A 26820-nucleotide genomic window follows, 5' to 3' on the forward strand; every position below is an offset into this window, starting at 1 on the left:
TAATGGTCAGTTGTGTAGTCTTTCAGGTAAATTGCTTGGCGCAATTTCTCCTCATAGCTCTCCATGATTGTTTGTCAGTACTCGACTGGTATTTTCTTCCATTCTTCTTTACAGAAGGCATCCAACTCTTCCAAGTTTTTTGGATGATGCTGATGAACCCTGGTCTTCAACTCATGCCAAACGTTGTCAATTTGGTTGAGATCGGGTGACTGCGATTGCCACTCCAGAATGCTTATATGGTTTCTCTGCAACCAGGATTGCACGTATTTCGATGTGTGCTTAGGGTCATTATCGTGCTGGAAGATCTAATGACGCCCAAGCCGCAAGTCCCGAGCATCATTCTTGATATAAGTGCTTAATATATCAACTTACTCTTCTTTTTTCATTATTCCATTGACGCGGTGAAGGCTACCTACACCAGAAGAGCTGAAGGAACCCCATAGCATGATCGAGTCACCTCCATGTTTAACTGCAGGGACAGTGTTCTTTGGAAGATTTCATTCCCCCTTCTTATGGAAAATATAGCGAACATCATTGTGGCCGAAAAGCTCAATTTTAGTCTCATCTGACCAAAGAATACTCTTCCAATAGGTGAAGGGTTTATCTACATGCTTTCTTGCATACATCAGTCGTGCTTCTAAATGAACAGGCTTTAACTTTGAAGTTGTACGAGGATGACATGCTTGTAACCCAGAAGAGCGTAACATGTTCGTAACTGCAGAGGTCCTTACTTCAACCCCAGTTTCTGTAAGTCTTTACGTGTTAAACGAGGGTTCCTACTAACTTCTCTGAGAATCTTCCTCTTGATTCTCTCTGGAATTTTGGTGGGGCGTCTGGAACGAGGGAGGTTAGCAGTTGATCCTGTAAGCTTAAACTTGGCAATTATGCTTTGAACAATAGATTTCAGCACATTTTAAGCTGTGTAGCAATACCAGAAAGAGACACACGAGACTTGTATTTTACATTAATTCGGTTTTTTAAATCATTGGACAGTTGTTTCCTGTTCGCCACGATGACCAAGCAGATAATGATGGAGACGGCGCTAAATTGTCGGAAGTAAATTTTTTATTGGCTAAATTCCAATAATTATGAACCCAGTGTCTAGTTCTGGAATGGTATAATGTAGTTTATTCGCCAAACTAAACAAAATTTTTACAGGAATATCAGTTTTTTCACATGTTCTGAAATGTACAAACACTTTCTGCTTCTCCTATTTTTGGTTATTTGTTTATAAACAGTTTATTTGTCGCTTAAGTTACATAAAAATTTTTGTAGATGTGTGCTAGTATAATATTTATAATACATTATATGTCTATTAGCCTAATCATGATACTTTTTAAGTTATGAGCAAAAAACTACTCGGGACGCAGTGGTAGGAACATTTTCTGTTGTAACTGTAAGTTTTCAGTCAGAGCATTTTTTTTATTGTAAAGTCAAAAATAAAGTACATTGTTTGAGTACCAGCCACTTGTAAAAGAATGATACAAAATGCAAAATAATCCTCAGTCTATAGTAGTTTGGGATGAAGGTTTAAAAATGTAATTCATGTCCTAATCATTAAGAATTTCATAATCAAATTTTCTTTAGTCCATCTGGCTTATTCTATAGAATAGAAAGAATAAGTGAAGTCGGCATGCAACAGGTGTTGGACATGTGCTTTGTGAGATTGTACAGAGGATGTTTTGTTAGATATACTATGACTATTTTCACCTTGTTTCCTAACTTTTTGGTGCACTCATTCCTACACTTTCAGTTTTTTCTAATTTTTTTTTCACCTATGTAAGTTAAGAAATTAGTTTATCTCAACCATAATAATCAAACTCTTACATGAAGTGTAAAAGACATTTTATAGTAAATCATGAAAAGATTGAACATTTTCTGACACATCTCTAGGTATTTGGGTATTATGAGAAAAATACTCCAAACTTAATTCAGAATATAGCTTGAACTGAATGCCCTTTCATTGTACAGTTCAAAATTAAAATGACTGCATATGAAGTAATTAGCCTGTGCATTCTTATATGCAGCCTATTGATGAAATGAACTTGTACATGTTATTTGTATTAATATAAAAAAATTTCTTTGTCATAAAAGGGTAGAATGTTTTATATTGTTATAGATGTGTTTATCTTTTAAGTTCTAAGGTATATCTACTAAAATAAATTTGCAGCATCTTGTTATTTTCATCTGTTTTTTATTTTAAATTAATTTATATCTGAAAATTATATTAGAAAATTTGTCTTAATTTATTTTGCTGCTTATTCTCTCAACTTTGCAGGCTGAGTAGGACGTAGTTGATTATTTTGCTTAAACTATGGATGGAAGAATTTGAAAATGATCATACAGACAGATAAGATGTTATACAAACAAAAATTCTCCTTTTACCCACTGTAGCATCTGGTTTTGTAGTGTTAATGTATATTAGTTAGAAGGATCCTCTGAAATTTTAATAAATCAGCATTTATCTTTAATTTTAGTAAGGTTACTAATCTGTATTTCTTATTGATGATTATTATGTTTAAAAAATTTTCCTCCACATAAGGATGACAGACAACAAGTAGAAACCTATGAAGAAGGGGAGGAAACTGTTCTAAAAATGACCATACTCTCATCTGTTCGATCAGATGATGGACTGTATTATTGCCGAGCTGAAAATAGAGGAGGGTATGCCGAGAGAGTTGGACACATTACTGTAGAATGTATGTTTTATGCCTTTGTTTTTAACACATTGGAATGTATTTTTGTTTTTAATACTGGTGTATTTAGTATTAATTTATGGTTATTTTTCATGCATTGTTTTAATAAATGGTTTGTGTTAAGTACTTTATTATGTACTTAACTTTGTGATTCACCAGGAAGTACTTATCCCAAATTATTGTTTCCTAATTTTAGTTTATGAATATAAAGTAATTGTGTCCATTGCTGAAGTTTTGTTAAGTCAGTAATAACTAAAACCATTTGTTAAAATAATAGCATTTTTATATGGATTACACTGTCTTTTTGCAGATCTAATTTACGTCTAGATTTGATAATTCACAGGTTCAAAGCTACAAAGGAAAATGAAATATTGAATCTGATGAAACTTATTACAAACCAAAAGTATTTCTTTTAGAGAAAATGAAGGCACAGTTAATTGAGTCATAACCTGTATGTTATGAGCTTACCACTTATTTCTCAGTGGTAATTATTAAGAACCTTTGTTTCTGCTTTTCTTCAAACTGGTTTCAGATGTTTATGAATGAAAACTTGTTTAATGAGCTGTTTTTGCTAATGAAGCCACTGGGTTTAAACCTAGAGACATACAGATGGAATAACCTTTTAGTATTTTGTTTGTTGTTCACGCTGAGTTTATCTCTCTCTCTCTTTTTTTTTACTACTTTAGTAAATTCCAGTTAAGTATATTAATTTATGTGTTGTTTTTATTATTTTTGTCATCAAATAATGTAAACCTTAGGAACTTTAATTACAAGACAGGGTAATTTTATAACAGATTTTTTTTATTATTTTCATTTCAAATTGGTATTTGATTGATTAATGTTTATCTTTTCATGGACTTTAGAAGGTTATGAAACCAATTATTTAAAAATATTAGATAGACTTGGGCACTCCTTTTGATTAATAAAATTATTTTATTAGTGTAAATTGAGTTAATTGTTCTGTATCTGGGTGTAAGATGTGATAATGAAATTAGAAGTATCAAAAAGGATAAAAGCTAGAAAGTTGAAAATCTGTCATATGTAAGTAGATCCTTTGCCTGTTGTAACACAGCTATGAAAGTATATTTATTATACATTATATTAGTTTCAGATTACTTGCAACATAATTTTTATTTTCTTGTGGCTTATTGCATAAATGCAGTAAAATGTTATTTGTACAAATGTTGCATCCTTCAAAATCTACATTTTGGTACCTGCATATGTTCTGTCATTATCATTATAATCAAACACATACAAATTGACATTTTAGAATATGCTAACATCATTGAGAGGGCTTAATGACAAATGCTAATTTTATAATTCTGTTTAATGCTTCAAGTTAAAATAATGATTACAGATTATAAGAATTTTACTGGTTTTATGTTGTCCTTCCTGTTTGCATATTAAAAAAATTTAACATCACTTCCTTTATCTATGTTATACATTCATACATATATCTGGTATAAAGTATATCACTGTATAAATTTACATAGAATAATAGATTTTGTCAGTGAACATATTTAAATGTGCACATTTATAATATTTTGTTGTGAAAATTACAGTCTGTTTTTTATGGTATTTTGTAGAGATACGCACAAATTAAACTTTTATTTTTGTTCATAAACTTCATTGCATATAGTATAGTGACTTTACTTTCACAGTTCCTCCTGACTTGAGTGCAACTACATCAACAAATGTGAAGACTTGGAATGACAGTCCTGTTAATTTAACCTGCCTTGCAGATGCTGTACCAAATGCAACAATTAGTTGGTGGTTCAGAAATAAAGAGATTAAGAAAGAGAACCCTTCTGTATTTTACTCCATTTTGGGTACTGTGGGTTTGAGTAACCTCTTGGTAATGTTCTATTCTTTTCATTATTCATAATATTACCTTTCTTTGAAATTCACAAGTAGTCATTTTTATAGGTTTATGTTGAAAAATTTAAAGACAGCCTTTTTATCTAATTTTAAAATTTATGCTTAAATGTGTTACAGTCATAAAACTAGTAACTGGTAATGGTAGTTTATTATTTGTTCTTAAATATTATTAATCCTTACCTATAATTTTGAGTTGTAAATGACTTAGTCATAATTAATAAAAACCAAAATTCATAAACTTAATATATTTCATACAATAACTGTTATTTATGCAATATGACAATATAAATAGGGTTTCAATCACTACTATCTGTCATGTCCCAGCCATCCTGATGGGCTATGATATTTGGCAAAAGAGCTTGTCAACACTGGACATAGAGATAATGTAACATGGCTAACATATGTTATACTTTCTTTACATTAATTCGTAAGTTTTCAGAGTACACAATCCATAGCCAAAGATTTTTATTGCTATTGCTTCCATTTAATTAAATACTACAATTTTCTCTTCTTGCTTCAAATGTAAAACATAAATGATTTATCTTTTACTTTTCATAAACCACATTTGTGGTGTATTATTTTTCTAGCAATAGAACATTTCAAATGAACAGTTTGTTGTTGTTCCTTTATGGGAATGTGCATTATGTAGTTAACTATTTTTGTGTGATTTATCACTTACTGATTGTGAACACTGGATAATATATAGCAGTCTTCTATTCATGTTTAGATATTTGTCTCATACTTAATTACATCTGCTTATTAACATGTGAATCTACTTGAAACATGATGCAGTTGTGGAGTTATTTTTGTTGCTAAGGAATTATTCAGCTTATGTAATAATAGGTTGTATGCCTTCTATTATAAAGGATGTAGCTTAAGCCTTCACTCAAACTTTATATTATTTTATATAATTTTGAAGCAACCAAAGGCTACAAAATCAACTGTATTTTTTCAAACAATGGCTCACATGTACTATTTTGTGAAAAGCCTAATCCTAAGTGGTGTCATCAAATGCAGTTGTAGATATGGTATGGCAGGTTGAGATAGCTTATTATAGAAAAATCAGAAATAATGTTTGAAGTGTTTAGACTCATGAGTTGAAAATTGAAGGTTATGCTGAAGTAAGTATCTTATATTAAACCATTTAGTGAAGTAATAATATCATAATTCACATACTTGACCTACAAAAATCATTTCAGGTTAAGCCATCATTAAGTATTCCAGGGGGTCAAGATGTGTACGGATCATATACTTGTAAAGCCACAAACAAATATGGTGAGGATCACATTGATATAGACTTAAAAGAAGCATGTAAGTACATATATTTTCAATGAATGGTTTATGTTATTCAGCTTCTTTGAGGTGTAGTTTGAGTTTTTAAAAGGTGATTTACCAGCATGTGTTAGTGGGTTACCATTTGGTTTAATTGGTAGAGCATTTTCATGATTTGTGATAGATCTTGGGCTCAAAACTGAAGTAAGGAAATATGTCGATACTGTGAAAAAATAAAATATCATATTGGCAGCATCCAGTATCTGGCCATCTTTAGGCCTTGAAATGATGTTTTGAGAATGTTGTAGAAAAGTTGATAAAACGTAACTTACTAGCAAGTACTAGGGGTTAATCATTTTGAATCTGTAGTGATTACTATAGGGACCTACACATTTTTCTAATACAATTAAAGAGTTACCTTTACACTCAAGATAATTATAAGGGAACTTTTATTTAAACTTATGTTTCATCTTTGAGTCTTCTTTATTGCAATATGAAAGTGGTTTGTGTACTGATACTGAAAAAGTTGCAAAGGCAAAATTTGGTCGAAAAAGTTGTCTTATGAATATCTGAAGTGTAGTAATTATTTTTTCTGACTTTGTAATCAAATTGATAACACTTTAGCTTAGATGGCATAGCACTTGCCTGATGTGTGACAGGTTTTAAGGAGATAAGGAAATATATAAATATTATTAGAGAATAAAAATTACCATATTATAAAAGTAACTGGATCAGTTTTGTTCAATGTAGCATTTGGTTTCTAACATCAGTCTTGTTGTGCTAGAATGTAGAAAAAGTTTTAATTTTCTTCATTTCATTGCTTATTGTGTCACAAACCAAAGCATGATGATACAAGAACAATCCAAGCTTCAAAAATTTAATATGGTAAATGTGTTACTATTTTTTATATATGAACTTTTGTTTTATGCTCTTGCTGGATGATCCAAAAGAATCACGTTATTCGCCATGAAAAAATCCTTTTCATGTGTGCATTGTAGAATGCAGCGTTGTCCTGCTGAAACATCCAGTCATTTCCACACAAGCGAGGGCCTTCATTCAATAAGGATACTCTCTCCAACATGTCAGTGCAGCCAGCTGCTGTTTGATACCTGTGTATAACCTGAAGCTCCATTGTTCCATGGAAGGAGAAAGCACCCCAGATCATAATGGAACCTCCTCCACTGTTTCCTGTAAAAGATGTTTCCGGTGGAATATTTTTATTGTGCCAGTAACGTCGTAAGCCATCTGAACCATCCAGTTTAAATTTTTTCTCATCAGAGAACAAAACCTTTGTCCACTTTTCTACGTCCTATGTTGGTGCTTCTCAGCAAAGTTTAACCGAGCTGCTTCGTGGTGTGGAAGGAGGCGTGGCCTTTGAGGACGTTTATGGTTTTAAAAGCCCTTCTCTCATAGATGCTTTCTTATTGTTCTTGAGCTGCATTCTGGGTCTATAATAAGGGCCTTAATCTGGTTCAGCTGGTGTCTTGCTGGACAACAGGTTGAATCCTCCTGCTCAATGCCAGAGAAATTTTCTTAGGCCAAACACTTGAAATTCTCATTCCGTATTCCTCAGGGTCTTTTAAGAAATTTGCAACAGCAGTTTTACTACATCCAATCTTACCAGCAATGGCACGTTGAGAGACCTTGCTTTTGCAGCTTGACAATTCTGCCATGTTCAAATTCTGTCAACTTTTCAGCCTTTGCCATGTTTTTACCCAATGTAACACAGGAGATGTCAGTGGGAGATGTTGACAATGCTAATGCTTGAACACAAATGACTAAATTAACATTTCATTTCAGTATGGTCTTAAACTTTTGACCAGCTGGTGTTTAAGCTAATTTCATAGTTTTCACATTTTCCCTATTAAATGCTAAAATTTTTTTTTTTATTTCTGTTTTCCCTTTTCTTATTTTCATCTTTCAATGCAAAATGCATGTTTTTTCTTTATGTTCATTGGCCTTAAGATTTTGGCCAGCAGTGTATATATTATGCTTTTTTCATTCCACAGGGTGTTCGGAAAGTCACTATGCTCTTATATATTTATTGACAGACATGTTTCAATATAGAATACAGGAGGTAAATATGAATAACAATTGTAAACAATATTGAAAGTGACCCCCATTGGCATCAATACAGGCTTGGATCCTTCTTATTTTGTTTTACACTGCTATCAGTTGCTGGCTTCAAATAGACTGAATAAAATATGATTACAAAACTGCACAGTGACTTTCTGAACACCCTGTAGAATGACAACAAATTATAGTGAGAAAAACCCAAATGTTTAAATCTAAATAGATTAAATCTTATACATTATTAAGACAACATTTAATTAAATGCTTATATTTACCATGCCAAAGCAAATGTTTGAAGTTATTTGCATTGACTTGCCATGCAACTCATTACTGAGACCTCTTGTTGGGCATTTCCTACCCTGTTTAGGACTTCGTTTTTTTATGGTCTTAAACTTTTGACCAGCTAGTATTTAAGCTAATTTCATAGTGTTCACATTTTCCCTATTAAATGCTAATTTATGACTTGTGTGTCCCTCTACACTCATGAACAGAACTTCATTTCTTGTTTGGCAGCATGTTAGCTTGGACAAATTCTGTTATGTACTTAATACTTCATGTTGAATTTTTTTTTCCCTAAGAAATGGTTACTTTTAGACATAATTTGCTTTCTTTCATCCTAATTCCTGTATCAATTAATTGCAGTAGTTTTATTTTTGCATTCAACTTTGATAAATCTTTTCTGTGCAGTGATTTTCTAAGTTAATGTTACTATTTAACTACATATACCAATATCACCTCTGTCATCCTTATCTTTGCTTTGTCCAGCATGGAGTGATATACCAATTTTGGGCCCTCCACTTTGGACTTGCCTCAGCAACTTGCATGTTTTTTTAATAGTTCAGGCTTTAGAATATTATTTCCATACTCTGGGGATGCAATTTTATTATTACTTGGATTACTGGGATCTTGTGACTCTTTCTGATCAGGAATCAGCAGTCATACTCAGCAGCTGTTTTCTCTGGTGACTCAGGTCAGATGGATGATCAAATTGAAGAAGTCATTTCTCAGACTCACTCATTTTTTTGTCCATTTAGGTGTAATTTTTGACATGGATGTCAGTCAAACACTGCCTTCTTCTTTATGACTTCATTCAATAGAACTTTTAGCTTACCATGCTCTATAAGCTCAGTCACTTATGAGGTTCTATCGTTTAGGGGGATGTTGTTTTCCATGATATCACTGGTTCAATAAAATCATTATCATTTTCAGGAGATTTCAAACACATCAAGATTGTAATAGGAATTATTTGTAACTTTGAAAATAGCATCATTAGTGTTTCATATTTAAGCAAGTATTGGTATGTTGTAAACAATGAAAGTTGTTAGGCCTAACAGTTTTGATTAAAACGTTTTTTGAGTGTGTATGAATGTGGTAAATATGTACTTCCAAGTGTGATTTTCATTACGTTTATTAGACCTACCAGGTTACATAATTTTAGCTTTATTGAATTTTTAACTTTTGTTTGCATATACAAAAATAAATTGTTAAATAAAAATAAGTTCTCATTGTTTGCAAACATATTTTTTGTTATGTTTATTCTAAGATGATGCAAAAGAGATGATGTGTCATGGACACTTAACAAATCGGTTTCTTATACATTATGAACCTGATAATAAAACTCAATATTATACAAACCATGAAACTCTGAAATGGATGGTATTTTTTATTTTAATTATGATTCAAAAATTTTGATTACACCTACAATAGGAAGTATAATTAAGCAAGCACAATTCATCCTTTTAATTGTAATAAATACTCATGGTGGGCAGAGCACAGATTGCTCTCTGTTAACATTGTGTTTAATCACAAACAACAATAATTGTAATATAAAATGTTTTTAGGAATTGTGTACATTATTTTTCATGTGGTCATGGTAAATAATGAATCCAAAAATATACAAACAAATAATTTAAAATTTCTACTAAGTTTTCAATACATCTCTTTCTACTCCTTTTCGTGTTACTTGTTTATTACCATGCTTTTTGTTTGTGAATAGCACTTTACAATGTCAATTGTCACTACAAATTTTTCTAAAATGTCAATATTTAAAGGACTTTTATTCCCTGTTTGTATTAAAAGTGTTTCTTTATAAAGTTTTAAGATTTTCTTTTGTTTTCAGTTGCTCCTGGACCACTACAGCAAGTGAAGTTTGAGAAAATAACAGCAACTACAATTACTTTTAGTTTTGTTCATCCCATTGAAGATGGTGGACTGCCAATTAAATCGTTTTTAGTAGAGTATAAAGAGGACAAAAAAACAGAAGATGTACAAAAAAAAGAATGGAATGAAGGTAAGTTATTTAGGGTAATTCTTAAGAAAGCAGAAAAGTAAAATTTTTGTTTCTGTTATTTCATGCTTAAATTTAACCCTCTACCCTCCAGCACCATGCATAAAATACTACATTACATTCAAAACTAAGTGGAACCACTTTACTATCAATTTATTTTCATGAAATTATTATTATCAAGTATGTATATAAAGTTTTTTTATGACCAAAGTTTTATTTCTTGATTTCAAAAGAAACATCTATAACAACAAAATAAAAGCTGTAGTTACCTGATCCTCTTACATTTCTACTTTCTCAGCTTTAAGACCTGGCATAGAATAAATTGTGTATTTGTAATTTAGATGATTTCTTCAGTCATTCAAGGTATACCATGTAGAATTTATCAGTGACTTTAGTACATTCCTAGGGTTTATAACAATTGTAAAAGGTTCCTCACTTTATAATAAACCATTTTCACTTGCATAGTAAAAGCTGTGTTGATAAAGACAATTTTAACTTGCTTACAAACAGTAAAGAGAGCAGATTTCATGTTTTCTGGTGTAATGAGACCAGATCAGTTTGGTTGTGTATGCATTTTAGAATATATTTCAAACTACCAATACATCTGCTGTTGTGATACTGTCCCAAGCACATGGTTATTTTCCCTTGCCACGTATGTATTAGTAAAGTATGAACAAAAATGGAAAAGGTGGTGCAGGACAGAAAATATTATCAATGGATGGTGTCAGAAGATAAGTAAATATGTATTAGTTTGATGTAAAATCTAATTATCTTTTTACATTTTAGTTACATGTTATTTGTGTTTTTAAATTTATTTTTGGAATGTTTAATGATTTTTTAGTATTATTCTATTATTTGTCTCATTGAATTGAGTTAAACCCTTTGTGATGAGTCACAGGTCAAAGGCCACATCTTCGTTTTTGTTAACTTGCATACAAAATGTTATTGAAATAGTATTTTATTAATTTACATTAGTAAGTTTGCAGATTGTAATTCAAACTTTAATGTTATATTGGAGGTAATTTCTTAACTTAAAAGTGAATATAAAAAGAACCCACCTAAATATAGATTTTAATGAGTCACGTGGTATGTTAATTGCATTACTGTTTAAAATTAGATGTTTGTGATATCAAAATACTAAGCCTATAGTTTTGTACAAATTAGGAACTCAAATTACTAATATTATCAAGCTAGAGTATTAAATAAGAACCTCGTGACTTTTTATTTTGCTAAGATGTGCTTTATATACTGAATCAAACATGGTTGAACCATTCAGCTCTTTTCATTTTTCAAAATGGCCCCTTTATATACTCTTACTACAATATATGACATATAAATAACTAATTGACAGCTTAGAATGTTTTCTTAGTGGTTTACTCAGCCATTTTAATGTGTGAAAATGCTACCATGTTTTACAAATGAAGATTTCATGAAGAGAGGTTGTGAGTTTAGTCTGCTTGAAGTTATATATTTTTTAAATCAAAATACATCTTAGTTACTAAACTTATGAATTATTGTGAAATTTTACAGTATCAGTATAGGTATTTAGGATTTTTTGGTTACTCAGCTATATTATGTATGTAAAAACCTAAAAAAAGTGTTTGATATCCTCCATGTGCAAATTTTAAAAGGCTTAGCGACTTATGTGCAACAGCAACAAAGTTCAGAGGTCATAGTAAGAAGAGATAATTGTTTGCTTTGTTTCTAGATTTATTGTTCTATATTTTAAGAAAAACTAAGTTTAGTAATTGATTTCTAGATAGTAATAATCTGTATAAATATATAATAATTGAAGTAGGACTATATATTACAAAATACTAGTCCTATAAAACACAGCAAAGACAGAAAGACTAAAGTTCAGTTTAGCTACTTGGACTAAACATTTGTATTTTCATGTTATAATATATAGTTATTCTAGCATGAAAAAAGCATAATATAAATTTATTTCCTTATCTTTTTATGATGGCCATGAGATTGATCAAGTGATAGATCCGATATAGTTACAGTATAGAATATAATGTAAAATATGAAGTCTTACTCAAAACAAATGCTCAAAATGTATTTAGGAGGTTTTAGAAATTATGCAAATAATACTTGAGATTTTTGGGATGAAGAATAATTTTCTTGATCATAACATGAAATCACTTTGCCCTCAGGCTAGTAATGAAACAGACTCTATTTTCATAGACAACTCTTTAATAAAAATATTTCACTAAAAATCTAATTGTTTTGTGCAAAACTTTCTAATCTTTGCTAAAATTATACAAAATTTTATGAAGATTCACATCAAAAACTATAGTGCAACTACTTAACATATGCAAATGTGTAAATAAACATGTACATTATAGCAAGCCCATAGCAAAAGGGTTAACATTGTGTCATCCAAGGGTACCTAATAGGGTGTGTTGATTTAAATAGCCAAAGATAAAGAAGAGGAATGGAAAATATATTAAAATTAAAAGTAATTAAAGCTAAAAACCATTTTTACAATAATTTTAATCACCCATCATTATTACAGTTCATTGTTATGTAAATAAGATATCAGATGATCACTTTTGTGATGTTAAATAGTGAAAACAATCAGTAGTTCAGTTTTTGCTAGGTACATATATTTATATGTAGAGTTACATAAAATTAATTTGATACCTGTTCCAGAAATATTACATAAGCATAAGACAGATGTTTAGAAAGAAAACCTTGAATATTTAGTGGATTTGTACTTGCAATATTCAAGACAAAAATGTGATATTTACATGATTTGAAATGTGGACCTGTGGGATTAGATTTTACTATTTGCAAAGACTTTAGATTAGGATATCCAAAATACATTTGGTACTTTTGTAGGGAGCAATCAAGGATTGGTCACAAATGCTCAGATTATCAATTTATTGGTGTATCCCTCGGTGTGGATTCCTGTACGTGGTGAGGGGACCTCCTAGGGAAAGTTCTGTTCTTTCAGTTTACCTCCTCTGGGATCTAAACATCCACCCACATATTTGCCATGCGTGGTGACCCATGAAGGGGAGGAGAGGATCCTGGTGGTTGAGGGGTCCAATCTTAACACACCACTTTGGCCTTGAATTCCTGTAGACGGGCGGCCTTTGGGTGGCCCCCCTTGGGCCAATCGGCTGGTCCACTTGGGCTAGAGTCAACCAAGTACCAATGTTGGAAGTTCTCAACGGGTGTTGTGGACATTGTGTCTGATGCTTGTGTTTGGGTATAGTGCTCACGAAACCCTGGCATTGCTGCAATGTCCTTGCATGACATTGTAGTGAGTCCCCTCGTAGGGCCCCATGGTGGGTGGGGTCAGTGGGTACCAAAATTTTTCTTTTTTCCTATGGATCCTCCAATAAAATATTTAAATAAAATAGTGAAAAAACAGTCAATAGATAAACACCCACGTCTTGAAGACTCTGAGCAGCAATCTTCAACATCTGTAACACCTGTACCCCATTTTCTTATATTACATTCTCTTTCAGAAAAACCTTTAGGGCAAATGTCCCCCTTTTTTATTCAGAAGGGACTAGAGGGACTTTCTGGCTCTCCAAAGTCAGTAAAGAAGCTTTGATCTGGAGACATATTGGTTGAAACATCCACATCTCAACACAGTGAACTCCTCTTGAATTCAAAGACAATTGGGGATGTATCTATTGAGGTTACCCCTCATGCTATCTTGAATTCATCACAGGGAGTTATTGTTGAGAGGGTCTTGAAGAACGTCCCCGAGTCAGAGATTCTTGCTGGTTTCTCCACTCAAGGAGTTTCTGCAGTGAGGTGCATCTCCACTCGCAAAGACGGAGTTACACTACCGACAGATATCCTTGTTTTGACATTTACATCACCACGTGCACCTGCCACCATCAAGGCAGGTTATCTAATTTGCAGGGTACGGCCGTACATTCCAAACCCTCTTCGATGTTTTCAATGTTAGAGAAAGAGGAGAGTTGTATCATATTTCTATGTACAGTGAACCATGATGGGATATCCATACAAATCTGGGACTGTATCTCAGCCAGTTGTGTTGATAATTTAAACAAATTAATGTAAAAATTGAGATTAAAAATGAACAAATTAACTTAACCCACTTGTGGAAAGTAATACAGGACACCTGGAATAATATTCCACAATCATAAGTTTATGAATTGTTTATTTCAATGAAAACAAGATCTGTGCTTTTTCTAAAGCAAAGTGTTACTTTTTCATGTATTATTTTTCATAATATATAGCATGATTTAGTTCCCATTACTCATTGATATTTGACTCCTGTTTGTCTTTTGTGTGTTTCAGTAATTATTTCCACAACTGTTTCTGTTCTAATAGTGTTAAAACACTAAAAATGTTATTAATTATTTAAAGCTTTCTATATCAGTATTATATGTTTCACATGATGTTTGAACATGTACCATCTTCTTGAGTAATTACTACATATTATAGTGAAATACAGTATCTGTGTGTACTTCAGTTTAAAGGTTGATGTTGAGGCACTTTGAATGTGCTTTTTTATGATTGATCAGTAATTATATTAAAAAACAATGTTGACAATTTTAAGCATAAATAGTTGTGAATCAAGAAGTATGTTGCAGTTGAATGAATTTTCTTACAATGATTTTCATAAGTATTATCTTTTGTTTTTGTTTTCCTGAAAATGATGAGCATATTTTGTCAAATCAATTTTTAATGTCATTGTACTTAATTTATTTAATACTTAAGTAAAGATTGTTGGTTGCAAAAAAGTCAGTGGTTAAAAATTGCATTTTTTCATATTTGAAGGAATATTACAATGTATATTTTGGTATCTATATTCATTTGGATATTTTTGAAAATGGTTTATTTGTATTATTCTAATATTTATTCAGATTAAAATATTTCATACCCATTCAATTTCTTTACAGGGTTATTGTATGTTCTTGAAAATCTGAAACCAAGGACTACATATCTCTTCCGGTTTGCTGCTAAAAATGCAGTAGGTGTGAGAGCCTGGAGTAAGTGGTTGTATAAAACAATGCCTGAAGAGTCAGCACCAGAAAGTCCTACTTTTATTCAGCCAGGTGGAAACATTAGCACATATCCGACCCATTTTGAAATCCGTTGGGTTATACCTGCAGACAATGGAAGACCAATATTGGATTTTGAACTAAAATACTCTAAGGTAGGACACTTATGAACTCTTAGCATTTCTACAGAATGTATGATTTGTCCATCTTTTCTTCAAACTGAATTGCTACAAATTTAAATGTTTTTGTTATGTTCATGAAATATTAAAGTGACAATAAACATTAGCTCACTTATAGTACTTTTATGTGTTATTTATTCATTATTACACAGAACGTTTACTAATAAACCAAGTATATGATCTAAACACTTCTTTTTAGGTCATCTCTGTGGAGACATATTTACACCCAGTTATTCAAAAGCTCAAGCTTGAAGTATAGAGGTTAAGTGGTCTTTTACACAGCATTGGGGTTTAATTTCTGTGGTGCCATGCATCTCTTTTGGTCTTTGTGTAGTCCCACAATCAACATTTATCAGCAGAAATGACACAGGTATGAAAAATGGTGTTGTAAGAGAAGGTTGAACCCATTTTGATCAGAACTTTGGCAAGAGTTTTTGCATCTTCCACACTTGCCATGTACAAGGCAGCATTATTGACTACCATTCTACACTTATGACAAAATATTCTTTGACTCCCCAGTACTCTCTGGATTCCTCAAGTCAGTTTGTGTCCTTGGTTCTAAACAAACGTTCTCGTTTTCTGACTGATGGTATATTAAGATTACACCATCTCAAAACCTCTGTGACCTGATTCTCATGTGCCATGTATCACCTTTAGCCAAAGGCTTATTTTTTTGTTACTGCTGACTTGCAGACATTGCCAGTCAGAGTGATTTGTGCTGTTTGTCCACAGGCCACTTTATGATTTTATCTACATCTTCAAACTGGTTCTTATCCAAGACACTGTCAGGCAAGGAAGAGGATAAATGCTTTTCATCTGATTACTACTTCTCACTTCTGTATCTCATCAGATTCTGATTGATGTCAGATTCAGTAAGTGTTGAAGGTTTTGCTGCCTGCATTAATGCCTTTAGAGATGCTAGACTTCAATTTTTTTTATTTGCGGCATTATCTGAAGGTGAAGAATCTTCGGCAAATCACGTCTATTTAGGTTTTCACATTCTTTTTTTTTTTGTAGTGGCCCAGTTACTGAAAGAAATTCTGTGTCCTAATATGTGGATTTCTTTTATCTCTCATATTATATGCATGATCTGGCAGTATCTTCATCTGAAAGTTTTTACCTAGCCCCTGCATCTATATTAACCACTTTTGTTAGATTATAGAAAGGGGTGAGTGTTTTCTTTGCTGCATTTTAGGATCCTTACCTTGTTTTCACAGAATATCACTTTATGGCAAGTGTTAAACTGGCAACATTGTTTTTGTTTTCCAAATCAATTCAGCACTAGCAGCTGCTAATTCAATATATTTTATACACATTGTAACAGGCTCTGAAGAAATATGGTATTCCATAAGACCACCTAAAAACTGATCAGATGGTATTACTCTATGCTGAACTGCCATTCATGAACTATCATGAGTAAATCAAAGGGGATCCTGCCTGTTTCTGTTGATAATTTAATAGAATATATCTGTGTCAGTTTGCTTTGAAAAACTCACAATGCTCACCTGTTGCACAGTTACTGAAGCATAATTCCAGGTGAAAATGGAATTTATTTTGCCCATATTGCTAGGAAGTGAGGATAAGTGGTCATATTTTCAGACTGGATGAATTCTGTTTCCTCAAGTTGAATAAGGCATACATGATCCCATCATTCTGAACTTGAAGGTGTTGCCTTTCAAAATTTTACAGGGTGAAAAGAAGCTTGTATTATGAGCTAATATTTCTGTTACTATTTATTTGATTATTGTTTGTTTGGAAATACACTGAAACATTTCCAAATCTTTCATTTATTTTATTTCTTTTAAATGTTTTGTGAAGTTACCTTGGTGTTTGACTTAAACACTGTGAAGTTTAGGTTGGTGTTTTTTTATTTATGTTATCAAAGGACAGATAGAAGCAATCTTTTTAAAATAATAGGATTAATATTATCTCAATTTTAAGTACTCAGTTAAATGAAGTATTTAACTGAGTAAAAACCTCTAATGTTTTTCTTGTGTTAACTCTATTACCAGTGTTAAAGTTGAGCAGGGTGGTTACTTTGGTATTGGATATCGTGTTTTATGCTTTCTTTGCTACAAAATACTATAAAGTAGTTATTTATGATGTTAAAATGATATGACCTATATTGTGATTAATTACGGTTCAAAATAATTTATTTGGTGTTTTAGATGGAAAGGCTGTTGACATATATTTAGAGATGTTTGAATTTTCTAATGTGTAATAGAACACAAACTCAGAATGAGTTTCTCATAACATTTCACTCTTCTATACTGCTGTGAATGTTGTAAGCATAAAATGCAAAGGAAGAAAAATACCTATTTTGAATTTATGTTTGCTATTACAGTTATTTGGATTTTATGTATACTGTGACTGTGAATTGACAGGGAATTTTGAAGTTTAGTTTATAACGTGTTTTTTTCATTTCACTTTATTATTGATATATTTCTTGTGTAATTATTTGTGTTTTCTACACTCTTTAACATTGTAATTATTCTAGAAAAGGTAAAGGTCTTCTATCACTGTAACTGCTGTCTTATTCCTGAACTGTGTTATTTTTATCCCATTCTGAGCTGCATCTTCTTTGTTTTTGGTAAGATTTGTACATATTCTAGCAAGTCTTGAAAATTTGTGATTTCAAAGCTTGGAAGAAAATTAAAAATGGAAAACTTGTTTAAGAGGCTTGGAGAACAAAATGACTTTATTAACTTTTTTTTTTTTTCCAAAATATTAAAATAGTAGCAATAAAAGCATTTATGACATAACTCATCATAAACTTATTTGTTTATCTGAATGGTGAGCTAAATATCACAAAACAATTATACTTACATATTCAATCCTGAATAATGAGTCATTTACTACCAAAAATGTAATAATGAAGCATTTAAGTGTGTTGTTGAAATAATGACTTATTCAGAAGAATGTTTATGGACATTCAACATCTTACTAGACACTTGTGTAGGGATTAGAAATTTCTGTGAATCAGTAAAATTACAACTTTATAATGTTGTCCAGGGTTCTTCACAAAGTTTGAAATAATTCTTTATCAATAAATAAAGTTGGGTGGAGTAACAGTGATTTTCCATTTAACCATTCACATAACATGCTCAAACCTAAACGTGCTATAATACTGCAGTTCCACACAATAACATCCTCTTCACAAAATTTCTATAATTTGTCATTAAGTACCAGAACTTTACCAATCAAAATTTAGTTAATACATTTCCTGTCCTTTCAAAATGGTATGTTAAGGGCATAGATTATTTTTACAAATAAATAATTAAAGGTTCAGTACTATCTAAAAATGTCAGGACAAAGTGAAAAATTAGATTTCAAGATACTTTCAAAGAATAAGGAAGCTAAATCACAGGTGAAACATCAAAATTTTATTAATCTTTGTATTTAGTACACCAGAAACTCAGTGGAAGTGATTGAGTTTAGCAAACTGTTAATATTTTGTATGCTCTCCTTTTGTTTTGATAGCTGCAGGCAGTCTTTCAGGCATTGTTCCAACATATTTAATTAAAGTGCCCTTTAAGGTTTTACTCCAAATGACTTTAATACAGTTTCTTAAAATTTCTTGGAAGTAACTTTTGATTTGTCAAGTTTTTAATCTATGAAATCTCGCATCTCTGAAATTGGGCTTAGATCTTGGCTCTGTGGGGGCCATTGCATCATTTGAATGACTCCAGCAGCTTCTTTTTTAGCTAATTAATTCCTGCATAGGTTGAATAAGTAACTGGAGTAATTTTCTTCTTGTTAGTGTAATCCTTTATTAATGTTATGCAAACTGGATTTACCATGGCAGATCAGTACCTGATGGTACATGTGCTGGACCGTTATTCCATTTATTTTGCAAATATATTTTGTAACCTCAGTGGAAAAATACCACCAAACAATCACACTGCTTCCCCAATATTTCATGGTAGGTTCTATGCATTGAATAAATATATTTCACCATTCTTTTACTGGACATACAACCTATACTTTGAACCAAATATTTCAACCTTGGACTCATCCATTCATAACAACCTTTTCCAATCATTAATAGTCCAGTTTATGGATATTTTTAGTATATTTCAGTCTCTTGACAATATTTGGAAAGCAAAGTAATGTTTTTTAAGTGCTACATGATTAAAAATTCCATTCTCATTAAGTCTTCTTAATACTTTAGACAATTTTCTGTCATTTGGTGCATAATTATTTATCTTGTGCTTGAGATCAGTAGCAGTCTTTTTTCTTTTCTGAAGGCTGCATAAATGAAGATGCTTAACATCAGTTTCATTGGATTGAGGTGTTCTGCTACTTCAGTTCCTATTTTTATGTTTACCTGGCTCGGTCTAATGATCTGGGGTGTGCTTAACAGTTTTCTTTTTTTGGGAGTATTTCAAGTCTGCAGCAATTTGTCAGAGAGCCCAACCAGCATCATGTAAAGCTTTTATGTGAACTCGCTACTCTACTGACAATTTTCTCTGCATTTTGGGCCATGACATGACAACAGAGCATATTACTTAGTTTTAAACACTGTTTTTATCAAGATGTATTGGTGGAGTGTTATTATATTGATTTCTTTCTGTATATAACAGCATCATGTGCTATCTTCTTGCTAGATTATTTCTATATAGGTAAGATACTGTGTGGGATTTGACAAGAGCTATTTCAGATTTTAAATTTGATCAATATGTTCACTCAAGTAGAACCCTTATGACATATCCTTGGTACAAGTATATGGGAATTCAAAAGAATGGTAAAATTCTCACTCTGGTTCTTTAAATTTTCAACAGAAATCAACAAAACATTAACATAGTGTTAAAATTCGTATTTTGTAATGACATGGAAGAATTTGTCACATAAAATGGAAAGAATGATGAAACATTTTTTGCCCTATATATGTAAAAACAGCTGGTTTCACGTATATATTTCTCTACAAGTGGGTTTTCTCGTCATCACTGATTTCTTGCCCTAACACTTTTGCACATTAATGTATGTATATGTTATTAAAACACTCAAAATATTTATAATATTAAGTGCACACTTAGAACACATTGAATATTTGAGTATTTTAATTATATTTACAAAAGCCCCTTGAATTTTATCTTTTTATAATATGCATATTAATTTAATTACAAGATTGAATGAAATTAGAATAATTGCAAAGGTTATAAAGCAGCATGATGAAGTGTGTGCTGAGTTTGGTTAGAAATTGATATAGATATGACTGGTTGGAGAAAGAACTAGAAACTACATTTGTTGTTTAGAGTGAACCACAAGCAGTGAATCCCATACTGTGATAACTCGTTAAAAGTTTGAGTTACCAGGAAAAACGTCATGGACATATGCAACAAACTTATAATGTATTCTTCTTAGAGTATAGAAGTATGTAAAACTGTAAAATTAATAACATAATTTACTATAAAATCTAAGAACATTATACCTGTCAAAAATATTGGAGGGGGGTCATAGAATATGCTATATAGTTTCTAATTTTTTGTACCCAACATTGAATATGGTATTGTCCACTTTTTTTCCTATTCACACCCCCACATATGAAGAATATATCTAATTAGATAGTGGTGAAATATAGGATGCTGTTGTGTTGTCCTATCAGTTTTGTTACTTTAACTCGTATTTATTGAAATTACTTGCATGGAGGAAGTTTAACCATTTTGTTATAGTATCGGTAAAAAACAAATAGTATTTTCTCTTTGTTGTTATGGTAAGTAGCCTATATAGACATTTAAATCTGATTATTAGTTAGTGACTAATTTGAAAATGTCATAACTGTTAGACATATGAATAAAGAACAAGACAATGTGAAACAAAGCTTCTGATTTTTGGTACTGCCATAAGTTTTTAGCACTTTCATTTTATTTCTTAGATGTAATTGGTTAACCAGTTATAATGCTGTACATTTAATGGGAAATTTTAATTATCAATCTTTCCAGGTGAAGAGAGATGTCAATTCATGGATCAGACTTGGTGAAGTAAAGGAAATTGAGATAAAGGATCCAGAATGGCGCTCGGGTCGTTTCACAATAAGAGATCTAGAACCTAACTCATATTATAAAGTTGCACTTAGAGCCAACAATGAAATTGGTTATAGTGAAAGTGCAACAATGATATTTCGTACAGCTAGTGGTAAGTGTCATCAGGTATTTTGTGCCTTGATGATGAAAACATTGCCTTTTTCACCTTTTATCTTGTGAAATACATATTGCTTGCTTGTTAATTTATGGATTTTTTTTTAATACATCAAACTTGTTTTCAAAATATGTCCTAGTTGTTGAGCTATCACTTTATGTAGTGTTTTGCATGGCTGTGGTACTTAGTCCTCAAGTTAATTAGGAAATTTTACTTTCTGACGTTTAGTGGTTGTATTTAGTATTGTTAAAGTTTCACTCAGTTGTTAATGTACCCCTTTTGTAGTTGTGCATAAAACTATTAAAGCTGTTTAACTACCTTATTTCACATTAACATGTATTATTTTGCATAAAAATTTGTAACAGTAATATTCTCTAATGTTATTTGCTGTATTTGTATATGTGGGTTGTTTTTTAAAAATTACATTTTTGTAATTTATACTACTACTTTCAAACCATGTGTGTTGAATTTTTTTGTTTCTTGTGTTCTATAATAATGTGTCATGTTTGCTAAATACCCTAAGCCAGTTTGACTTTTGGAAATACTTGCTCTTTCTTTTCTTCTAGATCCAAGCTCTCGGTCTAAGGGTCCCCCACCGTTCAGCCTCTCTGGTATCTCCTTTCCTACGTACCCTTTGTTCTCCTAAACTAATGAACTTGCACGGCTATCTTGTCATTGTGTTGTTTTCTTTTGTCTGGTGCTTACTATGCATTAAGTACTGTAGAATTTTCTGAACAAAGAGTATGACAAAATACTGTAAATTATGTACACTTTTTAACTTGATTAAATAACCAGGGCTTTTAACAGACAAAGGTTTAATTCAAAGGTAAAAACACTAAAAAAAATACTAAGTTGATTAAGATGGAAATTATCAAGTAAATCGGTTACTTTTTAATCCATCGTAAATAATTAAAAGTGTATAGCAGGGATTCCTAACATTATTCAGACAATGGACAGTTAATCCATGGATCCTATCATGGTCCAGTTCTTCATTGTACAATATTGTAAGTTCCGGCATTTTCCATCTTTTATTATAGCCAGTAACTAAAACAAAGACTGAAGGTTACATGTGTGCAAAGATAAACTGGCCCTATGCTTCTTGCTTGATTTATAATCCACTATTTACATGATGGTGGTTGTGAGTAGTTTTTGCAAAATATCATAAACAGCCCCTGCATTGTTGATGTTTTTATTATTTACTAATTTGAACAAAGTATCATGGTGCTGTACTTTTTAAGTTTTATTATTCTTGCTTTATTTATAATATAATATTTACATGATGTATGTGGAGGAATTAAAATCAAATGAAAACACCCAAGCATTTCTATAGCAATGAAACTTAACTTACATGTTTAAAAAAAACAAAAAAAACAGCTGTAATAAGATAAGACTTTTTCTCTTAATATAACAAACCTGCTGTATTAAAAACATCTAGTAGAGGCATGACAATTTATAATTAGTGTGGAAAGATGTGCATTCTCTCTGCTGCTGTATTTTTGATGTTATAGATAGTTTTCATCATTTTGATGCAAACAGATATTCACATATGTTGCTCATTAGCCTATTACAGTACTTTTTCTTAATGTAATTCATCTTGGGAAAATCAGGATTTACAAATGTTTATACATTCAAACATCAATATCTATAAAAAGGCTTATTCTCTTTCTGTCTAGAACTGTTTTCATGCTTCTATTTTTGATAATGCTCAAATATGTGCATTGTTGCTTAGCAATGAAACTATCATCTGATTTTTGTTAGGCAAATTATGGTATTTATGTTGAATGCTCAGTATTCTTGTTGATTGGTTAGAAATGTTTGTTTTTTATTCTTTATTTTGTTGATAATTTTAGTGGTATAACAGCAAAATAGTTCAAGACATTGAAATATAGCCAAAAGCTAAATAAAATTTACCAAGTAGTGATACACCTAAACCTTATGTTTTAGGCCTAATACGTAAATTATACTACAACTAGGCCTACTGTTACTAATGCCATAGAGTCAGTGTTTTAAAAGTTTTAAGTAAATAAGTGTTAATTAATTCTGTTGCTTTGAGCATTGTGTAGTGTACATGACCCATGTTTTTAGTGACTTACATTTGAAATTTTATTAATCTAATTTTTGTTTATGTTATACCAATTGGTATAGCATAAAACATTAGGTAAGGATATTAATATATAAATTTTAAGTTCTTAATTCTATAACACAGTATTTAAAAAACAATAAATAATTTCCAGTAGTATGATACATAACACATTTTCTCTAGGTATCTACTATTCTCTATTTTATTCAACACCACTCCAATATATATGAATTTAAAAAAAAAAAACTACTCATTACAAAATCATCATTGCTCAGACAAAGCATAATTTTTATAGCCTTCAATTTTGTTTGGTTACAGAGCTATCAAATAGAAAATCAGAAACGTCTTGTCGCACTCTCTTTTTCAGGATTTGTTAATAGCTCTTTCTTATGTTTAGTTCTATACAATTTATAATCAATAAAAAGCTAAGGTATTCATCTATAAAATGGCATGTTGACTTGATTCATGATACATGAGAAAAATATGTTGGAAAGGAAACACAGGATGAAGCAGAAATTTATTTACTTCTCTTATGTTTTAATACAAAGCCTTCTTCCTTGCTGAGAGAAACCATAGTTTTTATAACTTTCAGTTTTGTATGATTACAGAGCTATCAAATAGAAAATCAGGTCCCTCTTAATACACCCATTTATCATATCTTCTCTCTCAGGATTTGTCAATAGTTCTTTCTCTTATATTTAACTCTGCAATAGAAAGCCATTGTTTACATATGTCAAATAATATATCACATTGTTTTCTGAATGGAGAAATGTCAGTTTTACTGTTAGTACAAACATCATTCTCAAGGGAAAGATAATGACTAGCTTGGATGAATTTATAATGGCTCTTGCTGCAGAGTTAGAAAGGCAGAAACACTGAGAGTTAGGGAAAATTGTGTACTTTTTGCATGTTATTATTCTATGTTCTTATGTGCATTATTCAATTAAATAAAAATTATTTATTGCATTACAACCATTAGTATAAAAATAGGGTTAAGTGTCCTCAACAATTAACAGCAAGAAGAAAAAGAAGATCTAAGTAAGTTATTTATTTTTGTTTTTTGTAATTATTATGTACTTAACATTATGAAGGTAACTAAAATGTAAAAATATGGATCCCTTTAAGTTGAAGTTAGATTATGTGAGATAAATGATAATAATATGATGAAAATGTTTCATGAGACATGCATACAAACAGTTCGTGGGTGATGCAATTTGATAGTGTAACATATGACCTTCAAGTTCCCCCAAGTGATTCATGACTTGAAATAGCACAAATAGTAGTTAGATGGGATTCAAAATGACAATAAGGCAATAAAATGTAATTATAAATAGATATGTACTGTTATGAATTTAAAGCTACTTATGGTAAACAAATGTTAAAGTTTGAACTCATTCTAGAAAGAAAAGAAAAGTGTAATTAAGATTTCTTTCCATTTTATTTATGGTAATTACAAGGTCAGTGGTATTGACTAACCTTGTATATAGTTATGACAGAGAAAATAACAGGTAAAATATGAAGTTTTACTGAAAAAACTTTGAAATTATTTAGGAGGATTTTAAAGACTGTGCATATAAAATATCAGATAAACGTTTAAGATGAAGAAAAGTATTTTTAATCTTAACATGAAAATACATTTGTACACAGACTATATAGAACAAATACTTAATATATTCATGGACAAATCTTTTTTATTTCTCTTAAATACTTCACAAAATGATACCACTTTTTGTAAGTGAAAGACTTCTAATGTTTACTGGAAGGCTGCCAAATTTTGTAAAACTATACATAATATATTAAGAGTACAAAACTGTATATATAGTATCAAGGTACTTGACGGTCCTTCAAAATATAATGTGAAAGTTGATAAATATTTTTTTATGTTGGATAACTAAGATATGTCTGCATGGCCCATAATAAATTACTTTGCTCTATTGTACTTGGAACATGTAGGTAGTTTTATGGCATATTACTGAAAATATGTTTTCATGAAATCATGTTACTTAGCAGTGGATTAATGATGGGTAAACAGAAGTTTAATAAAGAAGATGAAGACGGTTGACAAAACATACAAGTTTGAATGTTTGAAAATAACTTATTCAATCATCAGCAAAATCTGTAAACTATGTTACAAAGATGATTATTACTACAATTATATAATATTAAATAATCATTAATTTATTTAGTTATTAGGAAAAGTGAAAGTGGATAGATAAAACATTGTGTGTGTGTATATATACACAAAATTACTCTATATATACACACACACACACATACATACTACACTGTGGCTAAGTTTCTGTGAAAATTTAGAACAATTTTAGATCTGAAGAACATTATGAATCATTAAGGGTTAGACAGTCTTTAGCTATGTGGAGACTTTCAAACCTACTTGCACAACAGGTCAAAGCACTTATGCCACAGCCTTCGACAGTTAACTCTCTCACCACAAAGTCAGCCTAATTGACTAAGTTCAAAAACATTTTTTACACCTTATAGTTTCCATACTATAACTTTTAATAAAGTATGTGTAACTTACAAAATGTGGCAGACTTTCAGTAATCATTACAACTCTTTTGCACTCAAATAATCAGATGTTTTTAGTTAAGTATTGTACTAAAAACTTGTCTGTGAATACACTGAGTCTTTTTTTACTAGTCTGAGTACAAAGTGATTCCATGTTATGATTAAAAATACTTCATCTCCAAATTCCCAAATTTTCTTTGCATAATTTTTGAAATCTCTTAATTAAATTTCAAGTGGTTGTATTCAGCAAACTCTGTTTTTTAGATACTTTCTCTAATCTGTACAGGTTTGGTCAATCTAACCAAGAAAAGTTTCAACTAAATCTAAATTACTCTATTTCATTCTAGAATAATTTCAGATTGCAACATTAAACTATATTTGTTTATTCTAAACAACTTTAAATGCATAACAGTATACATCTATTTATACTGGAATTTTATTGTTTCATTGCCCTTTGAACTGTATCAAACAACTATTCACTGCATATAAGTTGTAAATCACATGGTGAATATGCACCTCATGAAAAATTCTCTGTTTCACCAATCTAAATTAAGCATTTTTTAGTTAATGTTATATCAATAAATAAAGAATGCACATGAAAAATAAAAGAAAATGCTTGGGTGTTTTTTGTTGTTGATTTTCAGTAACATTTCACCCTACTTTATTATACTGATAGTAGTGCTGCACTAAATAATGT

General features: G+C 31.0%; 1 protein-coding gene across 9 annotated transcripts in view; it reads left to right on the forward strand.

Moving 5' to 3' along the window:
- LOC143255309 (fasciclin-2-like) overlaps positions 1–26820 on the forward strand; it is a 132624-nt gene that overhangs the window by 74742 nt on the left and 31062 nt on the right. For 5 of the 9 annotated variants that reach the window (XR_013030538.1, XR_013030541.1, XR_013030540.1 and 2 more), the window contains exons 8-13: positions 2543–2699; positions 4358–4551; positions 5774–5885; positions 10039–10209; positions 15099–15355; positions 21322–21514. Coding sequence is in view for 4 of the 9 variants with exons in the window: in XM_076510769.1 (XP_076366884.1) it covers positions 2543–2699; positions 4358–4551; positions 5774–5885; positions 10039–10209; positions 15099–15355; positions 21322–21514 (1084 nt within the window). In the remaining 5 variants the exon portion in view is untranslated. Of the gene's footprint in view, positions 1–2542; positions 2700–4357; positions 4552–5773; positions 5886–10038; positions 10210–15098; positions 15356–21321; positions 21515–22083; positions 22145–26820 lie in introns of all 9 variants that reach the window. The other 4 variants (XR_013030536.1, XR_013030537.1, XM_076510768.1 and 1 more) reach the window with 2 other exon arrangements.

The sequence above is a fragment of the Tachypleus tridentatus genome, chromosome 7 (assembly GCF_004210375.1).
Source record: "Tachypleus tridentatus isolate NWPU-2018 chromosome 7, ASM421037v1, whole genome shotgun sequence".
NCBI classification, from domain to species: domain Eukaryota; kingdom Metazoa; phylum Arthropoda; class Merostomata; order Xiphosura; family Limulidae; genus Tachypleus; species Tachypleus tridentatus.